Source organism: Heliangelus exortis, chromosome 3, assembly GCF_036169615.1.
Source record: "Heliangelus exortis chromosome 3, bHelExo1.hap1, whole genome shotgun sequence".
Taxonomy (NCBI): domain Eukaryota; kingdom Metazoa; phylum Chordata; class Aves; order Apodiformes; family Trochilidae; genus Heliangelus; species Heliangelus exortis.
Genome location: NC_092424.1, coordinates 93,941,886 through 93,958,302, shown reverse-complemented (window position 1 = coordinate 93,958,302; position 16,417 = coordinate 93,941,886). Strand labels below are relative to the sequence as shown.

General features: G+C 37.5%; 1 protein-coding gene across 2 annotated transcripts in view; it reads left to right on the top strand.

Moving 5' to 3' along the window:
* Positions 1-16,417, top strand: part of MYOM2 (myomesin 2) — a 75,481-nt gene that overhangs the window by 14,635 nt on the left and 44,429 nt on the right. For both annotated transcript variants that reach the window (XM_071741769.1, XM_071741768.1), the window contains exons 7-13: positions 6,925-7,013; positions 7,102-7,152; positions 7,432-7,596; positions 11,655-11,816; positions 13,053-13,194; positions 14,769-14,968; positions 16,113-16,166. In XM_071741769.1, the coding sequence (XP_071597870.1) occupies positions 6,925-7,013; positions 7,102-7,152; positions 7,432-7,596; positions 11,655-11,816; positions 13,053-13,194; positions 14,769-14,968; positions 16,113-16,166 (863 nt within the window). The remainder of the gene's footprint in view (positions 1-6,924; positions 7,014-7,101; positions 7,153-7,431; positions 7,597-11,654; positions 11,817-13,052; positions 13,195-14,768; positions 14,969-16,112; positions 16,167-16,417) is intronic.

Sequence of the window (16,417 nt, the reverse complement as noted above, 5' to 3'; positions counted from 1 at the left end):
GAAAATTCAGATAAAAGCTGCAAGAGAGTTGTTATATTTAGGCTAGAGAAGGTTCACTAAATAGCTGAATACTTGATTATGAAGATTAAATGAAAAATTAGGTATTTTTATTATTTAACCCCAGCAATCTAAAAGAAGATAGGTACCAGAAAGAATGGTACTTCCTTTTTTATAACAATAATCATCTCAGTATTGAACATAGAAAATTGACTGTTTATTTTATGTTTTTGTCATGATGAAGCTCTTAAAGTTAAGCAAAATTTTATCTGGTCAGTGCAAGGATATGCAGTTGTCAGTATCTGTTTTACTATGTTAGGTACTTTATTATGTTTGGTACTCTTTGCTTTTTAATCTTTTCTTTGGTCTCCAAAAAGGTAAGGAGGTATAATTTAAAGAAAAAATGTTTTAATTTATTTTATTTTATTTTTCAAAATTATATTAACCTTGTGGTATAGAAATGCCTTGGTAGAACAGTTTCCAAAACTAATCCATTCTTAAACAATTGAAATATTGCATATTACATGTGATTTGGTACAAACCTTTTTTAAAAATAAAAAGACCCAAAGAAAAGTGAGGGCATCACTGTGGTATTTGAAAAGAAAATTAATAGATTAAATCAAATTAAATTAATGTTTCCAGAACATGAGCATCAGCTGTGCTGAAACAGCTGGAATGTTTGTGGTTAAGGGGTAGCCAGACATTTCATCTTGTACCCTGTCTCCATCTGTCAGCAATGAAAGCAGCCCTGAGCACAGTCTTGTGGCATTACTAGAGAAAATAAGTGCATTGTTTCTTCTGCTTTTGGGAAGGAATAGTTGCCTTTGTCATCCTATAACAAAGTCCCACTCAACTCTTCACCTTTCCGTAGCTCCGGATGGGGGAAACATAGCCCTATAGAGAAGCTGTCAGCAAGAACTGCTATCTCATTTCTTTTTAAGGGATGCTTCTCAAGTAGTAGCAGTACGTATGAGTACTGCTCATAATATTCCACCCCCAGGATATGGGTGGAGCTGACTGCTCCTAGTCCAGTACTAGGTGGTTTTTTAATTGAAAACAACGGATTTATAGGTTGTGGTTATATATATATATATATATATATATATATATATATGAAATGGTTTTATACAAACATATATCAATGAACTCTAGATCTTCTATACATATCTATGTGCACACGTATTCAGAGTATTATTTTTTTCAAGTAAGAAGAACATTTGGGATTTTCTACCTATCCACTTCTCTGCTCTTCTCAGCTGTTCACATTAAAGTGCTGAACTGCATGTCATCTGATCTGCAGCCACTCAGAACAGCCTTGGAATTTCTTGGCTACCATTCTAGCACTTCAGTGAAGCTTGGGCAGTGAACTTTTCCTTCTGATGCAAGTGTGATATTTATTCCTATTAGTATTTCTTGATCTCAGTGGAAAAATTCTTGAGGTACCAAAACCAGAACGTAACCTTGTAATCTTAAAGTAGTAACTGGACAAAATTTCATCCCCCTCTGTTCTCTATCTTCAAGTGCCCATAAGACTATACAGTAACTAGATAATTTTCGTTTATCTGTCTCATATTTTTATGATGTTTAGTGCTCAATTTACCACATTCTCTGTATTTATTCAGGGCTATCATATCAGATAGTGTGGCTTTCTTGCCCTTTTTAGGCTTCTTCAGTTGTGTTTAAGGTTTCCCTTGCACAGTGTAGAAATGAGGTTTGTAGTTTCATCGTATTTTTTGCACATCTCATAATTATAGGAGAAGAGATATTGCCAGGGTTGAATTGGGGTAGTGGTTCATCTCATCTTTCACCTCAGTCTGATAGGTGATTCAGAACAGACTGTGAGGAATCCATTGGGGGATAGCTACTGGTAGTTGAAGTGATTGATATATGCCTGAGAACATGGGGGTCTATTTAAATGTATTTCATTATCCCTCCTAATTTAACTGTGGACAACAGAACACAAGAAAGGTTTCTTTATCAGAGGTAGTCAAGATGAAGACATCCCTCACCTGATTTATAGTATAGCTGCAAAATATTTTCTGCCTTCATGTATATCTTAGTAATTCAGAATCCTAACACTTTGAATTTCTTAGTTGTTGCTACTTGTTTAGCGACAAAATTTGTCTCTTTGTCCTGTGATGCTTCTGTAAATGAAATGCTTGGCTTTATGCAGCTGTGAATGGCTGGTTTGTATTTCCTGAGGGGTTGGCTTGGGCATAGAGGGGGCACAGAGGTATGGTGGGTGATGGGGGTGGGCGATCAGTGGGCAGGCGGACGATCGGGGTGGGTGCTGGATGGCGGTGGGAGCGGGGAAGGAAGTTTGGTTTTCCAGAGCACCGTTGGTGTGATGGGGCTGCACAGTCAACACCTAGACAAGGCTCGAAGTTTGGCAGACTTTGTCTTTTATTAGGGCTCTCTCCTGTTTCAGTAGGTCATCGCTGAAGGATTGCTAATTGCAGGCAGAGCAGGTTTGTGGTGGCAGCAGCAGGACGGCGTGACAGAGCCAGCAGAGAGCAGTGACACACCTGCTGCTGCCGCCAGCCCTCCGCAACAATGCCCTCTGCTCCTCAGCACCGCCGGCATCGCTGCAGAAAAAAGGCTTAAAAATTGGATGAACTCTTATCATTTACCAAATGAGACCAGGCAGTCAGCACAGGGCTATTTTAGTCTGATTAGGCATGAAAAGCTGGCGATGATTTAATTTGGAGAGACAGAGTGAAGCCAGCCCTCTCGCACTGCAGGTGGGAGCCGGGCAGAGCAGAGGCGCTGTGGCAAAAGCTGAGCCAGAGATGTTGAGTTTCAGGGGCTTCAGCAGGTGATCAGCTGCAGCTCCTGGGGTGTCACAGCCATGCAGTACCAGTGACAGTGTAGGCAGCAGGCATGGTGTACTTCTGCTCTTTTTGCCTTGCTGAAATGCAAACAACAGCCCTCAAATGAAATGGTCCGTGGTCTTGTAAGCTCTCAGTCACAGACCCCTATCAGCTCCCCTAGATGGGAGCTTGAAGAAGTGGCAGCCTCACAACAGACGTCCCCTCTTCAGTAAAAGCAAAACCCAACCAAACAAAAAGAATCAGTCAGGTTCAGTCTAACTGGAAAATCAGCACATAAGATGGTAATCCTGGTGAGTATTTCCACATTTTGATGCCATATAGCCACAATATTGTAAAGTCTGTCTTTTGAATTCAAAGGAGGCAGTTTTAACTCTGTGCATTTTACTATGTTCTGCTTCCTGTTCTTGACATGCACTGAATTGTGTTCCAATTCAGGCAAAAATGTTATTTTACTCTTAATTCCTCTGTTTAAATCTACTATAGACAGATGGGTGAATACATGCATTTTAAACAGATATATCTGCCTGGAGAATATTCTCTGCACAAACATTAGCACTTCAGACCCTCATGTGGATTCAGAGCAATTTAATTTTCACAAAAAGTATTAGTACCTTGGGACAGATACAGCTCTGCACTAACACTTCATGCTATCTAAATATACTCCATGCATATTTTATCTGACCTTTGTAAAGGTTGGAAAACATTCTCCATCATGATGCAAGAATAACTGTTAAAGAGACCACACCCTGCCTCCTGAGTACTTCAAATATTGTTGCTGACTGGTCTTGACTCCATGCACTTTACAGTGCTGTTTAGGAAATCTAGGGGGTTTAGCATACAGGGAATTAGATAGCTCCCAGAATAGTCCTCAGTCTGAGTATTACCTAGGACAAAGAGTTGGGACCTTATGTGGCTTTTCATCCTGACCAGTCAGTGGATAAGGAGTTGATGGATGGTCACACTCAAAGAGCAGTGGTCAAAGCGCTTGATGTCCAGATGGAGAACAGTGATGAGTGGTGCTCCTCAGGGGTCAGTACTGGGACAAATGCTGTTTAACATCTTTATCAGAGATATGAACAGTAGAATTATGTGCACCCTCAGCAGATTTGCTGACAACACCAAGCTGTGTGCTGCGTGTACATGCTGGAGGGAAGGGAAGCCATCCAGAGGGACCTTGACCTCACAAATACAGCATGATCTCTGCACCATTTTTTTGGAAGGTCAGGCATATACTTGCCACTGCTGCCTAGGAATTGCACTTCAGCAGTCTTCTTGCCATAGTAATTTCAACACATCCTCTGCCACAGTGTGGCCTCCTGGCATGGCAAGGGCTAATTCTGCTGTCCTGCATGGACAGCTACGTCCAGACTGTTTCTGGCAATGGACCCTTGATATCTCCTGACCTGTGTCTGGGAATCCTTTTGGAGAGCTGGAAAACACTATGGCATGCCAAAGGCTTTTCTTAACACATCAGCATTAGGGTGCTGATCCAGTTTTTGGGGACACTATCTTACACTGTTTCATTTACTAATACATAAGGTATGCTATTAAATAGAATATGTGCTATGTACTATTCTCTGTATACTCTAGATATCTCCTTTAAGTAGGCGTGAAGTGCAGAGTGAGGGAAACACCTTACAGTTCCAGTGCAATCAGTTCTGCAATGCCCTTTCTTGTAAGATGTCTTTGAGGTGCCTCATTTGTTTTTAGTGTTTCATTATAGCACAACACTGTACTGGTCTGTCAAAAATGTGTGAATTGTATACATTTCAGGATACGAAATTGTATACATTTCAGGATATATTTCAGGACATGTCTCAGGAGGGAAGTCTTCAGTTTTGCCTTGCTTTTGCATTTTATCACCCAGATGTTAAATAGTGTGACACTGGCATAGTAGGAAAAACATTCCTGTTTTTAAGAAGTTAGTGCAAAGAAATGTTGCCAAGTCTGGCAGCTTTCAGCAAGTTCAGAATCAGCTAAGCTTTATGCAGATCGGTGAAGAGGTATTGGTATTTAAAAAAACCCAACAAAACATTTTCTGAAAACAACAAAAATATTTATATTATACTGAGCCTAGTATTTAAATTATTTAAAATTTTTTTTAGACTTATTTTTCCTTCCCAGATTGTAAGAGGATTATCAAGGGTTTCATAACCAACTGCAGGCTTTTTGGTTAAGTGGCCTAAACTTAGGACTCACCTCTCTGGCTTAGGTAATTAATTGTACTTTGTATTTTACCTCTTTATTTTGTGAGATGTGCAGCTGCAGATTAGCCTCCAGGAGGAGCTGTTAGTCTAGTATATTGAAGAAATAAATCTCAGTTTAATAGAGCTTTCATCAAGTTGTGTTTTAGAGATCACACTGCAGATAGTATCATTTTTGTTCTACGACACTGTCCAGAATACAAGTAAGAGCTGAAAAATAGGAGTCTGATGTGCCTGTCACAGATGCTACATACCCCCAAATTGGCATCCTGTTAGGAAATTCTCATCTAACACTTTTACATATTCCGTCTTCTCTCACACCTGGGATATATAACCTCATAGAAGACAAGTGCAACCAGAATTTCATCCCTTTAATCTAGCAGTTGCCAAGAAGATACACATTTGTTTTGAGAGGAAATTATGTGTGCATGCAGATCACTGTATCTTGTAACGGGAAGTCTCCAGTAAATGTACTACTAAATGAGCTACACAGAAGGAGGATTTCACTGTGTGTGTTTCAGATGGCACTCTAATAGCTGATGAATCAACCTAACAGTAATTCCTTGAAATAAGAAAAATTGACATTTTGTTTGACAGACAATTTTGTAGGATACTTGGCTAATGGAAAAGTTCAAGAGAAATTATTGAATTGGACCAAAAAAGTTTAGTTCTTTCAAAACTAAAATGTTTGATTTCATATTAGAATATTTAGTATGTTTGTTTAATTTCATATTAGAGTATTTAGTATGTTTATGAACACAACATTTGGTTATGTTTATGAAAACTAAGCAAAAATAAATTTGGATTTTTTTGTAAATGAAAATATTAATTGAATTAATTGAAAGGTAAAAATTAAATACTCTACCTTTTTCATAAATTTTTTCTTCATCAGAACTAAGTTCTTTCAGGAGAATTGAAGAAATCTCATTCTGTACAAGTCTGCATTTTACTGAAAACTAATCCAAAAGATTTTTAAATTTTTCTAGTCTCTAGTCATTTATATTTACTTTTTTTTTTTAGAAACATAGCAAATAAATTTATTTCAACTGTAAATTCAAATGATTTCATCAAAAATATATATTTGCTCATAGTTTAGTTTCCTTTCTTTTTCTTCAATTTTTTTGTCAATAATTTTTCTCCTGACTGGCCCCATTTTAAATAAGAAAAGAAGTGGGATGTCAAAGTTTTGTCCAATGTCTTAATGTCTGGCCACGTATCTGTTAATGTAACTTCTTCAAGGACTGATGCAGTAAGTGAGCCAATAAATTGCTGGGTCTCATTTTACATGCAGTAACTATTTTTTGCCTTATTTTTCATTATAAAGTTATTGTATAATATCAATACCACTATCAATAATAATAATAGTAGTAATATCAAGCAAAAAAATTATGCCCTTACACAATGTTGTCATTTTCCCTGTTTTTTTATCATTTCCTTTAGATTGCCTGAGATATAAAAGAGGCAAAAAGTGCCAGTATCTCCCTGCTGGGAATAGTCATAGAATGAGAAATTTCTGCAACCATCACATGTACTTTTCTTCCAAGTCTCTTTCTTAAAATACACGGCAGAAGGGCAGGATGGATTAAGGAAGAAGTTTACATGCAGAAAGGGAATAGCCAGACTGGCATCCTCCAGCTCTCTCCTTGTGATCATCCTCTAAAGTCATTTCCAGTTTGCTCAAGTTAATGCATCCTGCACACTAAGCTTTGATAAAACTGCAGTAAAAAACAGGGCCAGCTTTCTGATTGTCCTTCACCAACATCTTGCACTGTCTGACACCAGTAAAGAGCTATATGCACTTTCCTTAGGGTTGACTTACCTTGATTTGTAATATCAGTCAAGAACAGAATTTGTATTTACGTGAAGAATCATCTTTTTTCCTCCTTTTTCAGAGCTGATTTTGATGATTCTGCTACCTATTCAGCAGTTGCTACCAATGTCCATGGGCAGGCATCAACTAATTGTGCTGTGGTTGTTCGAAGTAAGTCCTCCTTCATTATTAAAGCAAGAAAAAAATATGCTCATACTCATGCTCATGTCATTGAATGCTTTTCTATGTTGATTTATAGGATTTAGAGATGGTGAAGAGCCTCACCCAGCTGGGATAATGCCCTTCAACTGTAAGTATTTTTTTCTCTTTTTGCTTAGATAGTTTATGTACTCTTATCAGAGTAACACTTGACAGATGAGAAAATTGGATACAACTTGCTGCTTCTGGCTTTGCTTTCTAAACATTCAGCTACAATAGGGTCTGTCCAGATGCTTTTGCTTTCCCAGTTGCATCTCTCACACATAGTCTTTAACAGAGCGCTCCATATCCTGTTCAGATCAGACAGTAATCTGTTTGTGCCAAGTAAAATATCCTTATACTCAAGATGTTTTAATTTTCTCATGCACAGTGCCCCTGTCGTATGATGTTTGCTTCACCCACATTGATGTTGAGTTTCTGGAGAAGTTTGGAGTCACCTTTGCAACTGAAGGTGAAACACTGACCCTGAAGTGTTCTATGGTGGTGACCCCAGACCTGAAAAGATTACGACCTCGTGTTGAGTGGTACAGAGATGGTAAGTTGGTACATTGAATAGAAGCTACCTGGAAAATGCTGGAAGAAACACTGAAGACACAGGTGAGGCTTAGATCATGAGATTCTATGAAATAAATTTGGAATAGAGAAAATATATTGGCTTAGAATTAACTTTCAGTTAAGTGACTTGGCCAACCTTTTCTCGACCACGCATGTACAGAAAATGGAGGTAATCCCATATGATCTAATAACACAATAGTTAGGACATTTACTGACTAGGAGAAGGTCCAGATTCACTTCCTAGATTTGTCCTTGATTTATAATTGAATGATGTAACCACCGAGCTGAAGGATACTCATAAGCAGTAAATTAAAATCTGTACCACTGAGGTATGGGCTTGGGCCTCCACCTCCATTTTATTACAGTATTTTGTGTGAATTTTATATTAAAATCAATTTCATGCATAGTTCAGAAATACTTACAGGAGTCAGGCCTGAAACACATGCCCTTGTTCTGCTATTTAAATGCCATGTAGTTAGGTTCCTTTCCTTGCCAGTTTTGTAGTGAAAAATTATGCTATGCCAAGTGAAGCAGTCTTAACTGGAAGAGCTGAAAATAACAAGACTGAAGCATACCATATATTCTGGTGGACAGTACACAAACCCTGAATGAGCAGTGCTTGTTCACTGCACCAAAAAAAGTCTTGAAAAATGAAAGAAACAATTTAAAGTTTAATGATTAGCAGACTATGGTAGTTACTTAGCTTACCACTTTTCACCAACCACAATCTCCGTGTAGGATTCTTAGGTAAATATTCTGTCTGAGGATTTAAGGAAAGCCTTGGTTGTTTGTGAATGGGGGGACCTTTCCGCAAAGAGGCCACATTTGAGAATGGTGAGCTCCCAGGGTTGAATTTTGGACTGGTCCCAGACAAGGTGGTAGAAGTTTTCATAGCTGACAAGGTTTGATGCATAAAATAAGAAGTGACAGTAAGATTTATAAGGCAATCAAGAAAATTCAGGATTAGGAATATCAGAGAAAGGATGCTTTTATTGCCATTTTTTTTTTTTTTTTTTCATGTACACAGTAGTTTTGCATAGATTTCCATCCAGTCCTTTAGGGACTGGGCTGCCACTTACTCTTTCATTCCTGTTTATCTATCACTATGGATGCTTCATTTTAATGGAGCTATTTGGTATTACTAGAACAAAAAATAGGAAATAAAAATAACTTTTTTTTGGTGAATAACTTAAAATCTAAGTCTCATCTTAGAATTCAGTTGTGTTTCTACTGAGGTGCACAGGGAGTTGTAATTGCTATAAATAATCTCTCGCTTTACTCTGATATAAGCCATCAATGGTACCTTTAATTTCTACACTACTAGACCCAGGTTTTCACAGTGACAAACCTCTAAAATTTTGAGTTTGGAATGGCAACTATCATGCTATTCCTAATTTTCAAGGGACACCCCATATCAATCTACTTTTCATCCAGTGTGAATTGTTCTTGCAAGTGTGCACAGGAGAATGAAAGCTTACAGCCCTCCCAGTGTAGCTCTAGATGATGCTAAGATAATTACATCTTGATATGTAATAATACTGTGCTCTCTGTTTCCCTCCTCATTTGACTTAATGTTACCTTCCCTGTAAAATCCTGAGATGAAAACTTGGTCTCTTTGAAGCCTATAGGTTTTTCCTAGTGAGTCAGATAGGCTTTCATCCCATTATTCCAGTTATATTGCAGGAAATAAGATGATGTAAACAAGCTTATATTGGTCCTTTGTTGTACATACATGGATCACAATATTTCCAAGAAGTGCACAGGTGCCTCAGCTGGAAGTACTTGTTCCCAAACATTCCAGGGATTCATGCACTGTGAAACTTTGCTGTGTGCTACAGTTCCAGGTGTTCAGTCTCTTGAGAGCTGGAGGCAATGCATAAATGTAAACAATGAGGAGGTTAATAACTTAACAACATCACTTGCTTTAGACTTTCTTTTCTTTGCTTTTTGTTTTTGAGATATTACTTAATTCTCTAGTGTTGTATTAAGACAAACTGCATTAAAAAAAAATCAGTTTGTTTTAGTCAAATAATGAGAACTAAATCCCTAAGATGGATATGTATGATTTAATTCTAATAATTATGCACAAGAGAAATATGTGTTTATCTAGCATTAATAAGCTTCATGCCAGTGAACCTTATTGAGGATGTCTATTAGACTCCTAGGGGCATATAAATCAGCTGCATCAAATCCTCTGAAGTGGTTTGAGACTTGACAAACATGAGTATGATGTCTGTAATTCATGGCCTACTTAAAAAAAATTAAGATTCTGAGACAACTAGATCAAAATAATACTTCAGGAATGTATATCTAATCTGGATATGAGTTTACCTGGTAACAGGAGCTTTCAGTTATTGATATCTAATGTAATATAAATACTATAAAGCTATATACTTGGGCATTCTACATCCATTCATAACTGTTACCTAGAAGCAAATAATTTAACTCAGAGGGAAAAAATCAGAGTCCAGAATTTAGCTGAAAAAACATATGATGAAAAGCTTCATTGCATAGGTATTCTGTATGCTTTCTGTGAATTTTCAGCAGAGTAATGTTTTAGGAAAACTATCTCATGTACTGAAAACAACACGTGAGGCTTGAGTCACACTTCCTCCGAGGGTTTATTTTTTGTGAAGGATAAAAGTTTTTCTGCTCTTACCAAACACAGCTGCCTCCACAGATTCTGGTCTCAGGTACACATCAAGGGTGGAAATGGATGACTCTGGCCTTAGCAGACAATACAGGCTTGCCTACAGTTTCTACATATTCAAACTTCATATGTCAAAAGACATATTCATATGTCTACCATTCCATCAGACTTGGAGTCTAAATAAGTGACCTGCTTTTCAGAGGTGCTGGTCGTTTCATTTTGTTTTTCCTCTATGAGTTTCCACAGCTGGTTTACGTTTCTAGGTGAAGACATTTTCTAATGTCATTTAAAATACTTCATGTGTCTCAACACAGTAGAGAGTTTCAGTACCACAGTGGCATGCATGACAGAAAGGGGACATACAGATTTCCTAGGTAAGGATCTCATGATAAGGATGCTGTGGTAAGGAATGTGGCTGAAAGTACTTTGTATGCATCTCAGAAAACAACGGTATGCTTAGGTGATTATATGACTTACTGCTGTATGTTTTAGTAATGTGTGTCTTCCAGATGCTTTGTTATCTGAATGAGTATTTTTTTTCTACTTTCTTACACAATTCACCTCCTAGGTGGGAAAACTGATTCCTCTGCAATTGCTTGAATGTCTGTTTTGAAGTGTATTTAAACAATAGAATAATAAACATTTATAGATATTCAGCTCCTTTAAACACAGTTTTGCTGCATTGATTTAAAAAAAATTAGTATGCAATAGATCTTAGGAATTTAAAAAAAATAATCAAATCACTTATTAAAAAAGGTGATATGAAAAAGCCCCTCGACTAGAATAAAATATCCTGCTCATTCTTTTGCTCTGGTTTCACCGGGCAATCAGATTAATTTGCATTAATCATGGGTCACCACCTCTCACCCGTGAGAGATTCAAATTTAATTTTATTCCCTGTTCAACAGCCATGTATTGAAGATTTAAATTTGGTGTATATTTATAGCAGTCTTGAGTTGAAACTGAAATCTGGTATTTAAACTTGGAGGAAGAAATTGAGTAATCTGATATATGACCTGAACAGGTAGCAAAACTTATTAGAAATGGAACAAAGTTCTACCCTGCATTCATTATAGGGTATGGCAGGTTTTCATGTCATTGTTTCAAAATGTGGAAAATATTTTTCTCTACCAGCATATTAAAAATTATAGTGATGGAAATACTGTTTTTGGCACTGCACAGTGTAGTCTGAGACCTTACATTCTCTAAAATTCACTTATTAAGTTTATAAAGGTGCTGCTTTCTCTCTGTAGAGTTTTTTTAACATCAAAACACCATCAATCTGAATAAAGCTGGTATAAATGTTAGGTTTTGCCCCTGGTTAGGACATATTTGCACTAGAACGTAGGTTGTTCTGGCTGACATTAGTAATATGTCTTCTCTCCCAGATGTGCTGATAAAGGACTCCAAGTGGACAAAGCTGTATTTTGGAGAAGGCCAGGCAGCTCTGTCCTTTACCCATCTGAATAAAGATGATGAAGGTTTATACACCCTGCGTATGATTACAAAAGGTGGAGTGAGCGAATACAGTGCATACTTATTTGTCAAAGGTAAACTTTTAGTCTGTTTCTTGGGGAGAATTAAAAAAGAGCAATAAAAATGATGAGTTTTAGTAAAAAAACCCAGGTGTTGACTGAAGTAAAAAAGAAATCTATCCTTGAGGTGTTTCATAGTCGTTTGACTGACATAGTAGTCTCTGCTAGAAAAAGCAGTCTCCTTACATGAATGTGGAGCTTCATGAGAAGCATGCTCCTGAGAACACTTTTTTCCTGAAGAACTAAAGAAATCACTGACTAGTGCAAGGGCTTTGCAGAATGTCCTGATCAAGGCACTCTGCTACCCTGTTCCCATCAGAAACAATTTGGTAAAACTTTCTATTTCCCAATTACTTTCTAAGAAAGAAGGTACCAGGTGGAATAGGCCCACTAGTGTATAGTAACTTTCCTAGAAGTTTTTATTGTAGTGTTTCTTCAATTTTAAGTACCTCAGTTGTCCATTTCATACTATGTCTGATTCTTTTGCATGCCCAGGAGCCTGGACTTGAGCTGTGTTCTCTGGAGTCTCTAGTGTCCTCTGCTGGCTTTTTGCCTTTTTTCATGTAGGACATGACTGATAAGGAGCACCAGCCACCTCATAACTGACTAAGATTAAACTCTGTAAATTTAGACTCTCTACAGGATTTTTTTGTGATATAGAAACATTTATTTGAAGGGAGAGACCTTTATGTGTTGGGAGATTTCATTAGGAGCTGTGGGTCCAAATCAGTCAACTCCTCTCAAAATATAACCACAGAATGTTATCTTAATGGTGGAATGTTGATTATTTGTGATTACTTATTACTTTAAAAATACTTATTATTGGTATTGCAAGACTTTAAATTAAAAGTAACCTTAGAAATGTACCAGGACTTTGAAAATTTTTTATTCCTTAAGATTTATCAACTATGTGCTATTTCCTGAGTACCCACTGAACTACAGCTTTTAGTGAGAGAGAGCATTAAAAATACATGAGGTAGTTGGGCTTTTAATTTTTATGAAAAGTAATGAGTATTTGATCCCCAAAATTATTTTTTGCCCTCAAAAATATCCTTGGACATTTTTATCTATGTGGAGATATGGACATTATGGGCCTGTTTCATTACTGCAATGAATTAGTCTGTAATGAAATATTTGGATTCTCATTCATATAAACAAAAAGCACAGTGAACTGGGAACTTGCCTTTTGTCTTTGTGGTAGATTTCATAGGAGGCAAGGTCAAAGCTGATATACTTTTATTTGTGGTCCAGATGCTGAAGCATTGATTGCAGGAGCACCAGGGGCACCGATGGATGTTAAATGCCATGATGCTAACAGAGACTATGTTATTGTCACCTGGAAACCACCAAACACAACCAGTGAAAGCCCAGTCATTGGATATTTTGTTGACAAGTATGTAAACACTGGGATTTATTTATTTCTTTTCACTAGCAAACCCATATATATTCTGAAGGAAAAAAACCCCTACCAGTCTGTTCTTTGATACATGGGTTCTTTAGATGATATTTTTCATATCCTAGGCACTGGCACTTGGTTTCCTACTGTGGTAAATTACCAGATTGTTCCCTGGCAGACTTTTAGCCTAGATAGTCTAGTGCCTTTCCAGGCAATTCTGGGCATTGTCTAGGAGTTAGCAAGGGCCATGGGCCATTCCAAGTAATAATTTGAAGGCAACCACACTTGATCAGACATTAAAATGGTTCAGTAGTATGGATGTGGCCAAATCAGAGAATGACCCCTGGCAATATTTAATTTATTGAAGCCAGAATCCATGGTCATCTTGAATAGTCTCTTTATTCTCTTTAATCTATATACTTCAAAAGCTGAAATCTAGGATTTGTTACATTATCTTTTAACTTATGCCTTAACTGTGGCAGAAGCTCAGGGTATGGGTTCCAAGGAATTGGTAGTTTAAATCAGAAGGGCAATCCTCTCTCCTTCAATATGCTTTGGTCTTTGCTGGGTTTCAGCAAAGTGCTGAATCTGGGTTTCAGATTCAAGTGCTATTTTGCACGTTTCTTCCACTGAAGTGCACGCTTGTTCCTTGTAGCCAGAGCAGAACATCTGATCCTTAGTGTCTGAAACTGTCAGTAAGCAAAAACATTACTGAAATAATTTCACATACTGCTCTACACTTAAAAGCAACATTTGCAGTTCATTGGTACTTGCTGCCCTGTAATTCAGTCTAGTTCAGGGACAACAGTCTGAGATTTGCTGGAAAATGTTGGCTTATGAATGGCAGTTATTATTAAGAAATTAACCTAAGCATTGGGGACTTTATAATTTATATCAAATTTCTGTAATGCATAGATCATAGGAGTATTTCACCTACTTTATGCATAATCTCTTCATCTGTGCCTTTTGATATTTTGCTTGGATTACTGCAGCACCAAGGGTACCTTGGCCATGACCCTATTTTTCCTGGTACTGTCAGGACAAAAGGCAGTCTTCTCCACAAAAGTTTGAACTGGTAGGACACAAACCACAAGTGTACCCACAAAGAAGCCAGTTATGAGGACATCATTCTGCTTCTTGATGACTCCTGCACTCCGTGGCCCATCTATTATTGGGGGGAAAAGCACAAAGATTCTTGCTTAAAAATATGACGAAAAAGAGTTGGAAAATTCTCTGTGGGGATGCATGTTAAAAATAGAAGTTAATAAGTTGTCCTTTCAGCGACAAAGAAGAGCACCAAATGTAAGGGAAGCAGAGAGAGTTGAAAAGGCCAAAAACCATGCAGGAAAAATGACCTTTGCAATTGCATTATGAATAAATATGAGCAAGGTGGAAACCAGTTGTCTGATCAAAGGAAAGAGTGCATAAAGTGTGTGACTTTCATTAAGGAGGTGTGTGGTTTAGTTCCTCAATTTACTGAGGATGACTTTTGTGATTCTGGCGATGTGTGTGCAATGGTATATATTTCTTGGGGGATAATACTGATAAATGCTGTCTTCTGCTACTCCAAGATGTGAAGTAGGCTCGGAAAACTGGGTCCAGTGCAATGATGCTCCTGTAAAAATCTGCAAGTATCCTGTGACTGGTCTTTACGAGGGACGGTCTTACATATTCCGTGTGAGAGCAGTGAACAGTGCTGGCATTAGCAGACCTTCTCGAGTCTCTGAACCGGTTAAAGCTCTTGACCCTGCTGACCTGGAGAGAACACAAAGTAGGTTATGAAAGAATGAAACGGATGTTGATTATTTGTTCACATTTTTTTTCAGATTATGTTTTCTTAGTTAACTTAAAGAGCAGAGTTTATTTCTTCCCCTGGTTGAAATTGTCACTGATTTCAAGGTGGGTAACGTAGTTGGCATAGCAAGATCCATACAGACAATTTGGTAGGACCTGGGCTTTTATCTAAATAAGGGCTGCTTTTCCTTATCTGTAAATACACACTCTCATTATCACAAGGAGCAATGTTTTCAGAAGATTTAATATGCCCTGGAAGCTTGAATCATTTGCACTGGGAAGAGAGGGTGGGTGCTCAGATCCTACAATGTTCTATGCTTGCTGATAGAAGCTTCTGAAAAGTTATCTAATACGTCTGGTTTAGATGAAAAAAAGTATAAAAATTGTCATTGGAATTCACCAGCCAGCAGACTGCTATTTTTCCACATCTTTTTTTTTCTTAGTGATTCACCAGTCCTGGCATAAAACCCCATGCTACAAGTTGGGGGGTCTATGATCTTGTGACTTTTCTGACAGATGGAAAAAGTCAGTCTAATGAACAATCTCTTTCTGAAAGCTGGTCTTGTGCTCAAGGCCACTGCAGGCTGCAAAGGAGCCTTATGAGAGCTTCTCCATGAATAGAGTAAGCTGGCTTGCTCTAGGGAGCAGTTTATTGATTTAGCCTTGTCCTAAACCCCTGTGCAGATTCCACACATGATGTACTTGCACACCTTCTGTTTTGTGTGCTACTTTTACTCAGAGTGGAATTAAATTAATTAGGAAGACTGCAGAGCACTGCTTCAATGTTGCTTGTAAAATTTGAGTTGAATATGATATGTTTCCACTACCTTTATGATTATTTCTATAACAAAAGTCCAGTTCATGATACAATCTGCCACAGAATTGAATCCACCTACTCTGAATATGATTCTTGCTTTTTAGTAGTGCCTTGTCATGCTGTTTTCCTGACAGTGAATGAAGCGGTGTATAACTGCGAGTTGACTCCATCTGTGGAAAGATTTAATAACAAAGTTATAGAAGTAGAGATATACAGGCTTTTGAAAAGCTGATGAACAGTAATTTGAAGAATTTATAAATATATTAAAATGGTTCAAGAAATTATTTATTATTTTCTTTAATAGCTATTCATGTGGATGAAGGAAGAAAAATCGTGATCAGTAAGGATGACCTTGAAGGTATGTAGTATTTCTTTTGATTTCAGTCCATCTGTCTATATCATGGGAATTTGTCATTATAACTAGAAACATAGCTTGAAAAGAAATCCACCTAGTGAAGAAGCTTTTTATAGTAGTAAATAAAGACAGATATTCTGGCTTGCAAGGTTGAGAGAACACAACTGAAAAGTGAGGTATAAAAGGACAGAGAACATCACACCCTCGACAGCATCTCCTTGCCTTTTGCTTTGGCTAATGCTAAGTTGAATTTA